The 17,534-nt window shown below is 51.7% G+C and overlaps 2 protein-coding genes across 4 annotated transcripts in view; one reads left to right on the forward strand and one right to left on the reverse strand.

The window, feature by feature from the left end:
• erich3 (glutamate-rich 3) overlaps positions 1–13,128 on the forward strand; it is a 135,185-nt gene extending 122,057 nt beyond the window's left edge. Inside the window, exons 2-3 of one of the 3 annotated variants that reach the window (XM_052011794.1) lie at positions 335–2,967; positions 12,994–13,128. In XM_052011794.1, coding sequence (XP_051867754.1) covers positions 335–2,935 — 2,601 coding nt within the window. In that variant the 3' untranslated portion in view covers positions 2,936–2,967; positions 12,994–13,128. Of the gene's footprint in view, positions 1–334; positions 3,150–12,993 lie in introns of those variants that run through there. The other 2 variants (XM_052011795.1, XM_052011796.1) reach the window with 2 other exon arrangements.
• The window catches only part of tnni3k (TNNI3 interacting kinase), a 175,960-nt gene that overhangs the window by 65,820 nt on the left and 92,606 nt on the right, over positions 1–17,534 (reverse strand). The window lies entirely within an intron of this gene.

A 17,534-nucleotide genomic window follows, 5' to 3' on the forward strand; every position in this document is an offset into this window, starting at 1 on the left:
AACACAGTTCAGCGAGGCTGCAGTAGAAACAAATGAGGCTGTGGTGGAAACGCAGGGCAGTGAACCTGTGGTAGAAACGCAGGCAAGGGAGACAATGGAAGAAACACAGGATGGTGAGGCAGTGGTAGAAATGCAGGACAGTGAAGCTGTGTTACGTTTGCAAGACAATGAGGTTTTAGTGAAAACACAAGACAGCAAAGCTGTGATAGATATGCAGAACAGCAAGGTTGCGATAGATATGCAGGACAGCAAGATTGCAGCAGATATGCAGGACAGCAATATTGCGGCAGATATGCAGGACAGCAAGATTGCGATAGGTACGCAGGACAGCAAGATTGCGATAGATATGCAGGACAGCAAGATTGCGATAGGTACGCAGGACAGCAAGATTGCGATAGATATGCAGGACAGTAAGATTGCAGCAGATATGCAGGACAGCAAGATTGCGATAAATACGCAGGACAGCAAGATTGCGATAAATACGCAGGACAGCAAGATTGCAATAGATATGCAGGACAGCAAGATTGCGGCAGATATGCAGGACAGCAAGATTGCGATAGATATGCACAACAGTGAGGCTCTGGTAGATATGCAGGACAGCGAGGTTGCGATAGATATGCAGGACAGCAAGATTGCGGCAGATACGCAGGACAGCAAGATTGCGATAGATATGCACAACAGTGAGGCTCTGGTAGATATGCAGGACAGCGAGGTTGCGATAGATACACAGGCCAGCAAGGTTGCGATAGATATGCAGGACAGTGAGGCTCTGGTAGATACGCAGTACAGCGAGGTTGCAATAGATACACAGGACAGTGAGGTTGACATAGATATGCAGGACAGCGAGGTTGCAATAGATATGCAGGACAGTGAGGCTCTGGTAGATACGCAGGACAGCGAGGTGGCGATAGATACACAGGACAGTGAGGTTGAGATAGATATGCAGGACAACGAGGTTGCAATAGATATGCAGGACAGTGAAGCTCTGGTAGATATGCAGGACAGCGAGGTTGCAATAGATACACAGAACAGTGAGGTTGCAATAGATATGCAGGACAGCGAGGTTGCAATAGATACGCAGGACAGTGAGGTTGCAATAGATATGCAGGACAGCGAGGTTGTGATAGATATGCAGGACAGCAAGATTGTTTTGGAAATACAGGACAGAAACTCTCTGCCACATAAGCAGGAGAGGGAGGCTGTAGTGAAATTGCAGGGCAATGAGCTAGTGGCAGATGTACAGGAAGATGAGGCTGTGGTAGGAATACAGTGCAGAGAAGTTGGGGTAGTACCACAGGACACTGAGGTTGTAGCAGAAACGCAGGATGGTGAGGCTGTGGCAGAAACGCAGGCCAGTGAAGTTGTAGCAGAGACACAGGACAGTGAGGCTGTGGAAGAAATGCAGGATGGTCAGGCTGGAGCAGAAATGCAGGATGGTCAGGCTGTAGCAGAAATGCAGGACAGTGAGATTATAGCAGAAACGCGGGACAGTGAGGCTGTGGCAGAAACGCAGGACAAAAAGGGAATAGTTGAAACACAAAACTGGAAGTCAGAAACAAAAAGTAAAGAGCCTGCATCAGGAACACAGCTCCATGAGCCAGTTGACAGGTTGGTAAATGTGGGAACACAGGACAGTGAACTAGAATACAGCGTGCTGGGGTCACAAACACAGGACAAGACACTAGTGGAGGAAACACAGGAGAAGCTGCTGGAATCAGAACAGGAGGACAGAAAACCTGCATCAGAAACGCAGGACCAGGATAGGCAGCAACAAACACCAGATAGAGAAACCGGGTCAGAAACACAGGATAGTGATGCAGTCATAGAAACAAAGGAAGGGGAGGCAGGTCCACAGTTACAGGACATGGAGACAGAAACACAAGACCAGCATGTGGAGGATGATATACGTGACATGGAGGCTGAACCAAAAACACAGCACAGTGAGGTCATGATAGAAACACAAACTAGGGCAGAAGGTATAGAAATACAGGCCATGAAGTCTAGGTCAGGAACACAGGACAGAGAGGTATTGCAAGAAATGCAGGGCATGGAGGAGGAAATGGAGGACAGGGCACTGGAGATAGAAGTACAGTACGAGGAGGGAGAGGTGCAAGTACAGGCCGCAGAGCTCGTGTCTGAAATACAGGACCAGCTCTGGGAAGCTGGAGTGCTAAAGAGAATGTTTGGGTTGGAAATGCAGAACAGGACAGTAGCAGAAACACAGGACAGGGGGCTGGTATATACAGCACAGGAGGTGGTGGCTGGTGCAGAAACACAGGACAGGGAGCTGGTATATACAGCACAGGAGGTGGTGGCTGGTGCAGAAACACAGGACAAGGAGCTGGTACATAGGACACAGGAGGTGGGAGCTGGGGTAGAAACACAGGACAGGGGGCTGGTACATACGGCACTAGAGGTGGGGGCAGGTGCAGAAACACAGGACAGGGAGCAGGTATGTACGACACAGGAGGTGGGGATTGGTGCAGAAACACAGGACAGGGGACCAGTGTTCCAACCACCGGTGGGACTGCACGGTTTAGGTGTGCAAGACACAGGTCTGGGGACGGAGACGCGGGACGGAGGGGCCCTGAACAGCAGCCACAGTGCTCAGCAAGATCCCAGGAGCCAGGCAGCAGCGGGAGATCGCTGGGATGTGGAGGCGGCAGGATTCCGGGAAGTGGGAATGGCGAAAGGTACAGCAGTGGAACATTGCGGCTCTCTCACTCCCGCAGCGGGACACCGGACCATCCCGGAGCCGGAGACGACCGATGCTGGGACACCTTCCCGGCCCAGGGGAGCGGGCTCAACGTTCCACTGCACGGATTATGCGCCGGGACCCAGTGACCACACAGCACGGCCGGAGGATGCGGGAGTCCGGCCCGGCCCCCAGGGCGGAGCGGGAGATGTCGGCACCGTGGGATCAGGCGCTCCCTGACCGGCAGGGTGGGAACCCCACCCACAGCCGGGGTATGTAGGGTCACCTCTCACCCAATGCCACTCCTCCGGCCCCACCCAACAACCCGGCACAGCCCAGAGACCCGGGTTCGATCTCGACCTCCAGCGCTGTCTGTGTGGAGTTTGCACATTCTCCTGGGTGTGGGTTTCCCCCGGGTGCTCCGGTTTCCTCACACATCCCAGAGACGTGCGGGTCGGTGGGTTAATCGGCCGCTGTAAATTGTCCCCAGTGTGTGGGTGAGGGGAGAGTTGATGGGAATGTGGGGAGAATAAAATGGGATCAGTGTAGGGTTGGTGTCAATGGTCAGCACAGACTTGATGGGCCAAAGGGCCTGTGTCCGTGCTGGGTGACTCTCCCCTTGCTCCTGGCTGTGACAGTGCTGGAGGTCATGGCCTCGGCCCCTCGGTGGAGACTGGGACCAGCGGGGTGTCCAGAACCGGGGCGGGGGGGGGGGGAGGGCGGGTACCGGCCGCCACTGAGGACCTGGTCAGGGGAGCTGGAGGCAGCGGGGGGGGGGGGGGGAGTGGAGGAACCGCTGCAGGGAGCTGGAGGGAGTGGGGGGGGAGTGGGGGGAGTGGAGGAACCGCTGCAGGGAGCTGGAGGGGGTGGGGGTGGCAGAGGGATCCAGCGGCGGAAATCGTATCCGAACAAAGACGTTGTAGGCAGAGCAGGAGCGGTAGGAATAACACAGGTGAAAGGCTCTGTGGACACAGCCCCGTGCGCGGGCAGCGCGGCCCTCTGTGTCCCGAGTGGCTCAGTCACAGAGTTGTACAGCGGAAGAACAGGCCCTTCGGCGCACCCTGTCTGTGCTGACCATCACACCCATCTACACCAGCCCCACCTGCCTGCATTAACTCCCTCTCCCTCTGTGTTGCTCATTCAGGTACCTGTCCAGGTGTTGCTCCTGTTCCTGCCTCCACCTCCTCCTCTGGCAGCTCATCCCAGAGACCAACTACTGTGTGTGTGAAACGTTTGCCCCTCAGGTTCCCCGTAAACCTCCTCCTCTCACCGTAAACCTGTGCCTCTGGTTTCAGACTCTACCCTGGCAACAGACTCTGACCATCCACCCTATCGATACTTTTACATCAAACACCACGCACAATACAGGCCCTTCGGCCCACAATGTTGTGCCGACATTTTATCCTGCTCTGAGATCTATCTAACCTTTCCCTCCCACATAGCCCCCCATCGCTCTATCATTCATGTGTCTACCTAAGAGTCTCTTAAATGTCCCTAATGTATCTGCCCCCACAACCTCTGCCGGCAGTGTGTTCCACACACCCACCACTCTCTGTGTAAAAAAAAACTTACCCCTGACATCCCCCTTATACCTTCCTCCAATCACCTTAAAATTATGCCCCCTCGTGTTAGCCATTGTCGCCCTGGGAAAAAGTCTCTGACTGTCCACTCGATCTATGCCTCTTATCATCTTGTACACCTCTATCAAGTCACCTCTCATCCTCCTCCTCTCCAAAGAGAAAAGCCCCAGCTCGCTCAACCTATCCTCATAAGACATGCTCTGCAATCCAGGCAACATCCTGGTAAATCTCCTCCGCACCATCTCTAAAGCTTCCACATCCTTCCTATAATTTTATAAACCTCCATATGGTCACCCCTCAGCCTCCTTCACTCCAGGGAAAACAGTCCCGGCCTGTCCAGCCTCTCCTTATAACTCAAGCCCTCCAGTCCCGGGAATGTCCCCGTGAATCTGTCCTGCCCCGTCTCCAGATCCTACAGCTGGGCGACCAGAACTGCACGCAGTGCTCCAGGTGCGGTCTCACCGATGCCTTGTACAGCTGTAACGGGACGTCCCAAGCCCTGTACTCACCGCCTGGGTTGAATGATCGAGGGGAGGGGAGGGAACGCTGAGGGGAGAGGGAGACACACACTGGCTCCACTGCCCCCTGAGGAACAGTACAGCACAGGAACAGGCCCTTCGGCCCACCATGTCTGTGCTGACCACGAAGCTCAACAAAACTAATCCCATCTTCCTGCACGTGGTCCATATCCCTCCATTCCCTGGAGACACCGGTGACGGGAGACTCTGGAATCTGGAGCAACAAACAATCTGCTGGAGGAATTCAGGGGGTCGAGCAGCATCTGTGGCGGGGTGAGGGGCGGTGGTGGAAGGAAATGTCGACGTTTCAGTTGGAAACCCTGCATCAGGACAGAGTTCCTCCAGCAGATTGTGTGTTGCTCCCTTCTCCCCGTCTGTTCATGTGTCTGTCTAACAGCCTCTCAAACCCCCCTATCATACCTGCCTCCACCCCCACCCCCGGCAGCACATTCCAGGCACCCACCGCTCCCTGTGTGAAAAACTTCCCCTGCACGTCTTTGAACTTTCCCCCTCTCACCTGAACTTTGACTCCCACTGGCCCCTAAGGGCAGCGAGAGGGAATACTGAAAGAACACAAAACACTAACCACACAACAACGCAGACCGGGCCGTGGAATGTCCCCCAGTCCCTCCTCTGTAAGGTGTACTGGCCATGAGGTTCTTCCGAGACCCCCCCCCATGGGCAGAGGTTGGGAACAGGAGTGGGAGGAGATCACAACCCTCTGCACTTCAATAAAATCACGGCGGGTCCCTCCCTCTCCCACCTCTCTGGAGACTCACTGACCCAGACCCTGAGGGGACAGGACAGGGGAGACGTGGAGATGTTTCCACCAGTGGGAGAGTCGGGAACGAGGGGACACAGTTACAGGACTAGGGGGCGGACATCTAAAGCTGAGGTGTGTAGGGACTTCTTCTCACAGAGGGAAGGGAATCTGTGGGATTCTCTGCCCCAGAGGGTGTGGAGACTGGATCACTGGGGGATTTAAAGAGGAGGGAGGTAAATGTTTGAAAGATCAGGGAACTGATGGGCTGAATGGCCTCCTCCTGCCTTCTCCATGAAACACCTCTCATTCTGGACAGTGAACCGTTCTCCCCACCCACACGTCAGTGGACGGGCCACGGGGGGCAGATGAGGAGATGTGGGATGGGTGGGGGGTGGAGTGGGCAAGAAGGTCACTCCTCCTACCCCATCTCTGCTCATGGGACACCACCCCTCATCCCAAAGGATTGTCTCCTCTGGGACAATGGTTGACTATCCCAGCTCTCCCCTCTCTCCCCTTCCCCTCCACCTGCCCCTCCCTCCCCTCCTCCCACCCTCCTTGCTACCTCCTCCTCCCTCTCCACTCCCTCCTCCCCAGTGAGCATCTTGGTTAGCATGGACGTTGGGCTGAAGGGCCTGGTTCTGTGCTGTTTGGTATTAATCTTGACTCTGAGTGCACCTCAGCAAGATTCACCCAATGACTTTCTTCCTGACTTACGATTAGTATCATACCACAGGACCTTCGGCCCACCATATCCCTGCTGACCCTGCAGTTCCCATCTACACCAACCCCATTCCCCAACACTTGGTCCATACCTTCTCTGCCTTGCTGATTCAAATCCTTAGCCAGATACTCGTTCACTGTTGTGAGAGTCTCTGCCTACCCCCCCCCCCACCTCAGACAGTGCATTCCAGATACCACACCCCCACTCCCCCAGATCCTCTGAGCCTCTTACTCCCTCACCTTATTCCTATGCCCTCTGGTCTTAGACACCCCACCAGGGGAAACATTCTTACTATCAATCTATGTCTCTCATAACTTTATATATCTCTGTAAGGTGTCCCTCAAGAAATAGGAGCAGGAAGAGGCCATCCGGCCCGTCGAGCCTGCCCGCCATTCAGTAAGATCATGGCTGATCTGGCCGTGGACTCAGATCCACCTACCTGCCTTTTCCCCATAACCCTTAATTCTCCGACTATGCAAAAATCTATCTAACTGTGTCTTACATATATTTAATGAGGTAGCCTCTACTGCTCCCCTGGGCAGAGAATTCCACAGATTCACTGCTCCCTGGGAAAAGCAGTTCCTCCTCATCTCCATCCAAAATCTACTTCCCCAAATCTTGAGGCTATGTTCCCTGGTTCTAGTCTCACCCATCAGTGGAAACAACCTTCCTGCCTCTATCTTATCTATCCCTTTCATCATTTTATATGTTTCTATAAGATCCCCTCTCATTCTTCTGAATTCCAGCGAGTATATTCACAGGTGACTCAATTTCTCCTCACAGGCTAACCCCCTCATCTCCAGAATCAACCTGGTGAACCTCCTCTGCACTGCCTCCAAAGCCTGTATATCCTTCCTCAAGTAAGGAGACCAGAACTGCGCGCAGTACTCCAGGTGCAGCCTCACCAGTACCCTGTACAGTTGCAGCATAACCTCCCTGCTCTTAAATTCAATCCCTCTGGCAATGAAGGCCGACATTTCATTTGTCTTCTTGATAACCTGTTGCACCTGCAAACCAACCTTTTTCAATTCATGCACAAGCCCTCCCAGGTCCCTCTGCGCAACAGCACGCTGCAATCTTTCACCATTTAAATAATAATCTGATCTTCTATTTTTCCCTCCAAAGTGGATGACCTCGCATTTACCAACATTGTACTCCATCTGCCAGAGCCTTGCCCACTCACTGAACCTATCGATATCTCTGCAGACTCTCCGCATCCTCTGCACAATTTGCTTTTCCGCTCAATTTAGTGTCATCAGTAAACTGAGATACGCTGCACTCGCTCCCCTCTTCCAGATTGTTAATGTACATTGTGAACAGTTGTGGGCCCAGCGCCGACCCCTGCGGCACCCCACTCACCACTGATTGCCAACCACAGAAACACCCATTTATCCCAACTCTCTGCCTTCTATTGGTTAACCAATCCTCTATCCATGCTAATACATTACCCCCAACTCCAGGCATCCTTAGCTTACGGATGAGTCTTTTATGCAGCACCTTATCGAACGCCTTCTGGAAATCCAAGTACACAACATCCACCTGTCCCCCTCTATCCACTGCGCTCATTGTATCCTCAAAGAACTCCAGTAAGTTTGTCAAACAGGACCTGCCCTTCCTGAATCCATGCTGTGTCTGCTTGATGGAACCACTTCTATCCAGATGTCTTGCTATTCCTTCCTCAATGATAGCTTCAAGCATTTTCCCGACTACAGACGTTAAGCTAACTGGCCTGTAGTTACCTGCCTTTTGCCTACATCCTTTTTTAAACAGTGGCGTGACATTCACTGTCTTCCAATCTGCCGGGACCTGCCCAGAGTCCAGAAAATTTTGGTAAATTATCACGAACGCCTCTACTATAACTTCCGCCATTTCTTTCAGTACCCTGCGATGCATCCCATCAGGACCAGGGGACTTGTCTAGCTCTAGGCCCACTAGTTTGCTCATCACTGCCTCTTTAGTGACAGCGATTATATCGAGGTCCTCACCTCCCATCGCATCCTCTGCTCCAAGGAAAACAGACTCAGCCTCCCTATAAACGAATGACTCCAGTCCAGTCAACATCCTGGGGAATCTCCTTTGTATCCTTTCTAGTGGCACAGAGCCCGGCCCTGTGGCTCAGAAGGGTGGGGAAGGAGAGCAGAGGGCACTAGTGATAGGGGACTCTATAGTTAGGGGGGCAGACAGGCGATTCTGTGGATGCAGGTTCCAGGGTTTGGGATGTTTCAGATCACGTCCAAGATATCCCGCAGAGGGAGGGAGAACAGCCAGAGGTCGTGGTGCATATTGGCACCAACGACATAGGTAGGGAAAGGGATGAGGTCCTGAAAAAAGTCTACAGGGAGTTAGGAAGGAAGTTGAGAAGCAGGACCACCAAGGTAGTAATTTCCGGATTACTGCCTGTGCCACGTGACAGTGAGTATAGGAATAGAATGAGGTGGAGGCTAAATGCGTGGCTGAGGGATTGGAGTAAGAGGCAGGGATTCAGATCATTGGGGCCTCTCTTGGGGCAGGTATGACCTGTACAAAGAGGACGGGTTGCACTTGAATCCCAGGGGGACCAATATCCTGGCGGGGAAGTTTGCTAAGGCTACTGGGGAGAGTTTAAACTAGAATTGTTGGGGGGTGGGATCCGTACTGGAGAGACTGGGGAAGAGGTGTTTGGCTCTCAAATAGAGAAAGCTTGTAATAGGTACAAGAGGGAGGATGGACAGGTGATAGAGAAGGGACGTGCTCAGACCAACGGTTTGAGATGTGTCGATTTTAACGCAATGAGTATTGTGAACAAGGCGGATGAGGTTAGAGCTTGGATCAATACTTGGAGATACGATGTGGTGGCCATTACAGAGACTTGGTTGGCTCCGGGGCTGGAATGGTTGATTCAAGTGCTGGATTTTAGATGTTTCAGGAAGGACAGGGAGGGAGGCAAGAGAGGTGGGGGAGCGGCACTGTTGATCAGAGACAGTGTCACGGCTGCGGAAAAGGTGGACGTCGTGGAGGGATTGTCTACGGAGTCTCTGTGGGTGGAGGTTAGGAACAGGAAGGGGTCAATAACTTTACTGGGTGTTTTTTATAGGCCGCCCAATAGTAACAGGGATATTGAGGAGCAGATAGGGAAGCAGATCCTAGAAAGGTGTGAGAATAACAAATTTTAATTTCCCAAACATCGATTGGCAGCTCCAGACAGTGAGGGGTTTAGATGGGGTGGAGTTTGTTAGGTGTGTTCAGGAAGGGTTCTTGACACAGTATGTAGATAGACCTACAAGAGGAGAAGCTGTGCTTGGTTTGATATTGGGAAATGAACCTGGTCTGGTCAGATCTCTCAGTGGGTGAACATTTTGGAGATAGTGATCATAATTCTATCTCCTTTATGTTAGCACTGGAGAGGGATAGGAACAGACAGACTAGAAAGGCGTTTACTTGGAGTAAAGGGAATTATTAAGCTCTCAGGCAGGAAATTGGAAGATTAAATTGGGAACAGATGTTCTCAGGGAAAAGTACGGAAGAAATGTGGCAAATATTCAGGGGGTATTTGTGTGGAGCTCTGCATAGACATGTTCCAATGAGACAGGGGAGTCACGATAGGATACAGGAACCGTGGTGTACAAAGGCTATAATAAATCTAGTCAAAAGGAAAAGAAAAGCTTACAAAAGGTACAGAGAGCTAAGTAATGTTAGAGATCTGGAGGAGTACAAGGCTAAAAGGAAGGAACTTAAGAAGGAAATTAGGAGAGCCAGAAGGGGACATGAGAAGGCCTTGGTGGGCAGGATTAAGGAAAACCCCAAGGCATCCTACAAGTATGTGAAGAGTAAGAGGATGAGATGCGAAGGGATAGGGCCTATCAAGTGCAGCAGTGGGAAAGTGTGTATGGATCCGGAAGAAATAGCGGAGGTACTTAATGAATACTTTACGTCAGTATTCACCATGGAAAAGATCTGGGGGATTGTAGTGGGGACTTGCAGCGGCCTGAAAAGCTTGAGCATGTAGATATTAGGAAAGAGGAGGTGCTGAAACTTTTGGAAAGCATCAAGTTGGATAAGTCGCTAGGACCGGATGAGATGTACCCCAGGCTGCTGTGGGAGGCAAGGGAGGAGATTGCGGATCCTCTGACGATGATCTTTGCATCATTGATGGAGACAGGAGAGGTTCTGGAAGATTGGAGGGTTGCAGATGTTGTTCCCTTATTCAAGAAGGGGAGTAGGGATAGCCCAGCGAATTATAGACCGGTGAGTCTTACCTCAGTGGTTGGTAAGCTGATGGAGAAGATCCTGAGGGGCAGGATTTATGAACATTTGGAGAGGTATAATATGATTAGGAATAGTCAGCATGGCTTTGTCAAGGGCAGGTCCTGCCTTACAAGCCTGATTGAATTTTTTGAAGATGTGACTAAGCACATCGATGAAGGGAGAGCAGTAGATGTAGTGTATATGGATTTCAGCAAGGCATTTGATAAGGTACCCCATGCGAGGCTTATGGAGAAGGTGAGGAGACATGGGATCCAAGGGGACATTGCAGTGTGGATCCAGAACTGGCTGGTCCACAGAAAGCAAAGAGTGGTTGTTGAAGGGTCGTATTCTGCATGGAGGTCAGTGACCAGTGGTGTACCTCAGGGATCTGTACTGGGACCCTTTCTCTTTGTGATTTTTATAAACGACCTGGATGAGGAAGTGGAGGGGTGGGTTAGTAAGTTTGCGGATGACACGAAGGTTGGGGGTGTTGTGGATAGTTTGGAGGGCTGTCAGAGGTTATAGAGGGACATAGATAGGATGCAAAGTTGGGCTGAGAAGTGGCAGATGCAGTTCAACCCGATAAGTGTGAAGTTGTTCATTTTGGTAGGTCAAATATGTTGGCGGAATATAGTATTAACGGTAGGACTCTTGGCAGTGTGGAGGATCAGAGGGATCTTGGGGTCCGAGTCCATAGGACGCTCAAAGCGGCTGTGCAGGTTGACTCTGTGGTTAAGAAGGCATATGGTGTATTGTCCTTCGTGAATTGTGGAATTGAACTTAGGAGCCGAGAGGTATTGTTGCAGCTACATAGGTCCCTGGTCAGCCCCACTTGGAGTACTGTGCTCAGTTCTGGTCGCCTCACTACAGGAAGGACATGGAAGCCATAGAGAGGGTGCAGAGGAGATTTACAAGGATGCTGCCTGGAATGCGGAGCATGCCTTATGAAAGCAGGTTGAGGGAACTCGGCCTTTTCTCCTTGGAGCGACGGAGGATGAGGGGGGACCTGATAGAGGTGTATAAGATGATGAGAGGTATTGATTGGGTCAGAGGCTTTTTCCCAGGGCTGAAATGGTGGCCACAAGAAGACACAGGTTTAAGGTGCTGGGGAGTAGGTACAGAGGAGATGTCAGGGGTAAGTTTTTTTACTCAGAGAGTGGTGAGTGTGTGGAATGGGCTGCCGGCAACAGTGGTGGAGGCGGATACGATAGAGTCTTTCAAGAGACTGTTAGATAGGTACATGGAGCTGAGAAAAATAGGGGGCTATGGGTAAGCCTAGTAATTTCTAGGGTAGGGACATGTTCGGCACAGCTTTGTGGGCCGAAGGGCCTGAATTGTGCTATAGGTTTTCTATGTTTCTATGCAATCACACCATCCCCATAGTGTGTGACCAGAACTGCAGACACTGTTTCACACACTTGTCTAGCCTCACCTAACCTTATCCAGCATGTCCAGTGATATATCAGCCCTGATTAAGCAGAGATTGGTTGAATAATCTCCAATTATTGCCTGCTAATTGTCTCAGTGCCGACACATTAGGAGCAGCTTCAGTCGAGTTGTTTAGTCTGAATACAAATCACCGAGTGTACACGGGGTGAATGCTAATCTGAACCAACCTCCCCTGAACACCACACCAGCCGCACCGGTGCCGCTCACCGACAGCCCATAACTCCCTGTTTATTCCTTCCTGGGATCTGGGTGTCACCGGCAACGCCAGCATTTATTGCTCATCCCTCACTGCCCCTCAACGGGGGGTGGGGGGGTGGGAGGGGGCGGGTGGGGAGGGTGGGAGGTGAGCTGCCTCCTTGAATCATTGCAGTCCTGCTGAAGATGGTGTCATAGAGTCACCCAGCACAGAAACAGGCCCTTCGGCCCACCCAGTCTGTGCCGACCATCACCCACCCATTGACACCAACCCTACACTGATCCCATTTCATTCTCCCCACATTCCCACCAACTCCCCCCAGATTCTACCCCTCACCCACACACTGGGGGCAATTTACAGCGGCCAATTAACCCACCGACCCGCACGTCTCTGGGATGTGGGAGGAAACCGGAGCACCCGGGGGAAACCCACGCGGTCACAGGGAGAACGTGTAAACTCCACACAGACAGTGCTGGAGGTCGGGATCGAACCCGGGTCACTGGGCTGTGAGGCAGTGGGACTACCTGCTGTGCTACCCAATATTCCGATTCCCTCCAGACATTCCCGTTGAATCCGATCCTGCTGTAAATTGCCCCCAGCGTGTGGGTGAGGGGTAGAATCTGGGGGGAGTTGGTGGGAATGTGGGGAGAATGAAACGGGATCAGTGTAGGGTTGATGTAAGTGGGTGGGTGATCCGATCCGATCGGGTCCCAGAGTTCCGCAGTGGGAACGTTCTCCTCCCCTTCCCTCTGTGTCCTTTGGTCCCCCCCCTCCTTCCCTGAGATCATTCCCCCCATTAAACCTTTGCTGCTACAACAGCCTCACCCTCTCTACCATATTCTGCCAGTTTCTCAACAGTTCTGTCCTTTGTGTGGGCCTCAGACATCAGACGTCCAGCCAATCACCAATCCAAGGCCACCTGGACACCGTGGTCCACGCCTGTTAGCCGTAGACACCCCACGCTGGTTACCTCTTTTCCCCTGAGTTCTCCCTGCACAGGATCTGAACCATCGACTGACGGCTGGCGACTCCGTCTCACTGCTGCCTGAGTTCTACCTCCCTGGACTCTGAACCCCTAGGATCTTCACCCACTGGGCTTTTTGTTCTGTTATTTCCGTAGAATGTAAATAAAATCTATTTATGTGGTGAATTTATCTGCCAGAACTTGACGATTAAGGGAAACACATTCACATAGAAAGCAGGGGCCCCTTTGTCCCGTCCAACCATTCGATGTGACCACGGCTGATCTGTCCCAGGCCTCATCTCCTCTTCTGTGCCAGTTCCCCATCGCCCTCAGTTCCCTGATCTTTCAAACATTTACCTCAGAGATCCCCAGTGATCCAGTCTCCACACCCTCTGGGGCAGAGAATCCCACAGATTCCCCTCCTTCTGTGAGAAGAAGTCCATACACACCTCAGTTTTCAATGTCCGCCCCCTAATCCATAACTGTGTCCGCTTGTTCGAGACATCCTCCTGTTGAAATTCCGACAGATTTTAGTGAACAGGGCCCTCGACCACACCTGCACTTCTGTTCTCACCCCCTTCTCCTCCTGAGCAGAGCAAGAACAGAGCTCCCCATCCACCCCTCCAACTTCAGATCATCCTTCAGAATCTCCGCCAGCCCCAACAATATCCCCACCTCCCCTTTGCGTTTCGTAGGGATTGCTCCCTTCACGACTCCCTGATCTGTCTCTGACCCTGCCGACTGCTCCTCAGGACAACTCTTTCCCCTCCCAGGACACGTAACACCTGTCCTTTCCCCCTACTTCCCTTCCCGCCATCCAGGGGCCAAACACTCCAGGTGATTCACTTACACTTCTCCCAGTCCTGTGAACTGCACTTGGTGCACACTCTGTGGTCTCCTCTACACCGGCAGACACAGACTGGGTGGTTACTTTACCGACCCCGAGCCTCCTGCTGCTGCCACCCTGTACCCCTGGACTGTCACAGCGAGGCCCAATGCAAGCCCAACCAACAAGCCATCTGTCCGGGCATGGTGCAGCCTGCAGGACTCATGAAACATGGAAAAGTACAGCACAGGAACACCATGTCTGTTCCGACCATGATGACAATTTAAATTAATCCCACCTGCCTGCACACGGTCCGTATCCCTCCATCCCCTGCCTGTTCATGTGTCTGTCTAAATGCCTCTTAATGTAGCAATCGTATCTGCCTTCACCCCCTCCCCTGGTAGCCCGTTCCAGGCTTGTGTAAAAAACTTGCCCCACACATCTCCTTTGAACTTTCTGCCTCTCACCTTAAACCCATGTCCTCTAGTATTTGACATTTCCACCCTGGGAAAAAAACTCTGACCATCTCTGTATCTGTACCTCTCATCATTTTATAAACCTCTATCAGGTCTCCCCTCAGCCTTCACCGCTCCAGAGAAAACAACCCAAGTCTGTCCAACCTCTCCTTATAGCTCATGCCCTCTAATCCAGGCAGCACCCTGGTGAACCTCCTCTGCACCCTCTCCAAAGCCCCCACATCCTTCCTGTAATGTGACAACCAGACCTGCACACAGTGCTCCAAGTACATCCTGACCAAAGTTTTACACAGCTGCAACGTGACTTCCTGACGTTTGTACTCAACTCCCTGACCGATGAAAGCAAGCGTGCTGTACGCCTTCCTTACCACCCTGTCCACTTGTGCTGCCACTTTCAGGGAGCTCTGGACTTGAGCCCCAAGATCCCCTGTACATTGATGGTCCGACGGGTCCTGCCAATTTCCCCTTACATTTGATCTCCTGAAGTGCATCACCTCACACTTGCCCAGATTAAACTCCATCTGTCATTTCTCTGCCCATGTCTCCAGCTGATCCATATCCTGCTGGATCGTTTGACAACTTTCCCCACCATCCACAGCTCCACCGATCTTTATGTTATCTGCAAGCTCATCTACATTTTGATCCAGTTCATTTATATACGTTACAAACAACAGAGGTCCCGGCACTGACCCCTGTGGACCACCACTGGTCACAGACCTCCAGCCAGATTACACCCCTCCACCACTACCCTCTGTCTTTAGTGGCCAAGCCAATTTTGTATCCAGCTCATGAACTCTCCGTGGATCCATGTGCCTTAATCTCCTGGATCAGCCGAACATGAGAGACCTTGTTGAAAGCTTTACTAAAGTCCATGTAGACAACATCCACCGCACCACCTCAATATTGAACTCTCCAACTGGAGGCAAGTCACTTCAGATTCCGACACTGTTTTCAGATAATTCACTCTGTCTGCAGCAGAACCAGTTGTTTCATTCACCGGTGACACTGGCCCTGGTTGTGTCTCTCCACTGGCACAGCCCGACCTCCCTGAACTTCACAACTACCCAGTAGATTCCCAGTGGATCCTCTCACTGAGGGTGGGACAGTGGAGGGTGGAACAGTGCTAGACCTCAGGGAATGAAGTTGGGTAACAGGATGATGTGTCACTATTCCCAAAGTAGGAATCATCACCATAATTCAGTGAGTTTTGCATTAGTTATGGGAAGGGATGAGGATTGTTTGGAAATTAAATCTGAAATGGGGCAGTTTGCCATCATTAGACAGGAACTGGCAAATGCAGATGGGCAGCAGATTGCAGTTGCACCTACAGCCGACAAAGTCACAGAGCCATTGAATTGTACAGTATGGAAACAGGCCATTCGGCCCAGTTCGTCCATACCAACCAGTGGGGACATGTCTGTTGCTGGAGAATTTGGGGGGGGGGGGCGATGAAATTCTAGAACATTAAAAAGTGAGGTATGAGCTGTCTTGGTGGGCATGAAGGCAGATAAATCCCCAGGGCCGGATGAGATGTATCCCAGGTGAAGCAGGAGTGGGGTAGCAGTGGGGAGACAAGGGAGGAGATTACTGGGACCACTGGTGGGGTGGAGGACAGCGACTGTGGTACCTTTATTCCGGAAGGCCAGGTAACTACAGGCCTGTGAGTCCAACATCAGTGCTGAGGAAATTATTGGAAAAAATTCTGAGGGACAGGATTAATCACTGGGATCGGTGCTGGAACGGAGGAAGGGGAACTATGGAGAAGGTGAGGAGACATGGGATCCAAGGGGACATTGCAGTGTGGATCCAGAACTGGCTGGCCCACAGAAGGCAAAGAGTGGTTGTTGAAGGGTCGTATTCTGCATGGAGGTCAGTGACCAGTGGTGTACCTCAGGGATCTGTACTGGGACCCTTTCTCTTCGTGATTTTTATAAACAACCTGGATGAGGAAGTGGAGGGGTGGGTTAGTAAGTTTGCAGATGACACAAAGGTTGGGGATGTTGTGGATAGTTTGGAGGGCTGTCAGAGGTTACAGAGGGACATAGATAGGATGCAGAGTTGGGCTGAGAAGTGGCAGATGCAGTTCAACCCAGATAAGTGTGAAGTGATTCATTTTGGTAGGTCAAATATGTTGGCGGAATATAGTATTAACGGTAGGATCCTTGGCAGTGTGGAGGATCAGAGGGATCTTGGGGTCCGAGTCCATAGGACGCTCAAAGCGGCTGCGCAGGTTGACTCTGTGGTTAAGAAGGCATACGGTGTATTGTCCTTCATCAATCGGGGAATTGAATTTAGGAGCCGAGAGGTATTTTTGCAGCTATATAGGACCATGGTCAGCCCCACTTGGAGTATTGTGCTCAGTTCTGGTCGCCTCACTACAGGAAGGATGTGGAAGCCATAGAGAGGGTGCAGAGGAGATTTACAAGGATGCTGCCTGGAATGCGGAGCATGCCTTATGAAAGCAGGTTGAGGGAACTCGGTCTTTTCTCCTTGGAGAGACGGAGGATGAGGGGGGACCTGATAGAGGTGTATAAGATGATGAGAGGCATTGATCGGGTAGATAGTCAGAGGCTTTTCCTCAGGGCTGAAATGGTTGCCATAAGAGGACACAGGTTTAAGGTGCTGGGGAGTAGATATAGAGGAGATGTCAGGGGTAAGTTTTTTACTCAGAGAGTGGTGAGTGTGTGGAATGGGCTGCTGGCAACGGTGGTGGAGGCGGATACAATAGGGTCTTTCAAGAGACTGTTGGATAGGTACATGGAGCTGAGTAAAATAGAGGGCCATGGGTAAGCCTAGTAATTTCTAGGGTAGGGACATGTTCGGCACAGCTTTGTGGGCCGAAGGTCCTGAATTGTGCTGTAATTGTTCTATGTTCCGTGTATTACCCCTTATGAGGGTTATAGATCGGGTGGACAGTGAAAAACCTTGCCCCATAGCAGAAGTGTTGAAAGCAAGTCAGCGTGGGTTTAAGATCAGGAGGAAGAGGCTTGGAGGGGATCTGAGGAAGAATTTTTCCCCCGGGGAGGGGGGTGGGGTGTGGAATCTGGAACACTTGCCCTGAGGGGTGGGGTAGGCAGAGACTCTCAACACATTTAACAAGTATCCAGACGAGCATTTGAGTC

Source organism: Pristis pectinata, chromosome 3 (genome assembly GCF_009764475.1).
Source record: "Pristis pectinata isolate sPriPec2 chromosome 3, sPriPec2.1.pri, whole genome shotgun sequence".
Lineage (NCBI taxonomy): Eukaryota > Metazoa > Chordata > Chondrichthyes > Rhinopristiformes > Pristidae > Pristis > Pristis pectinata.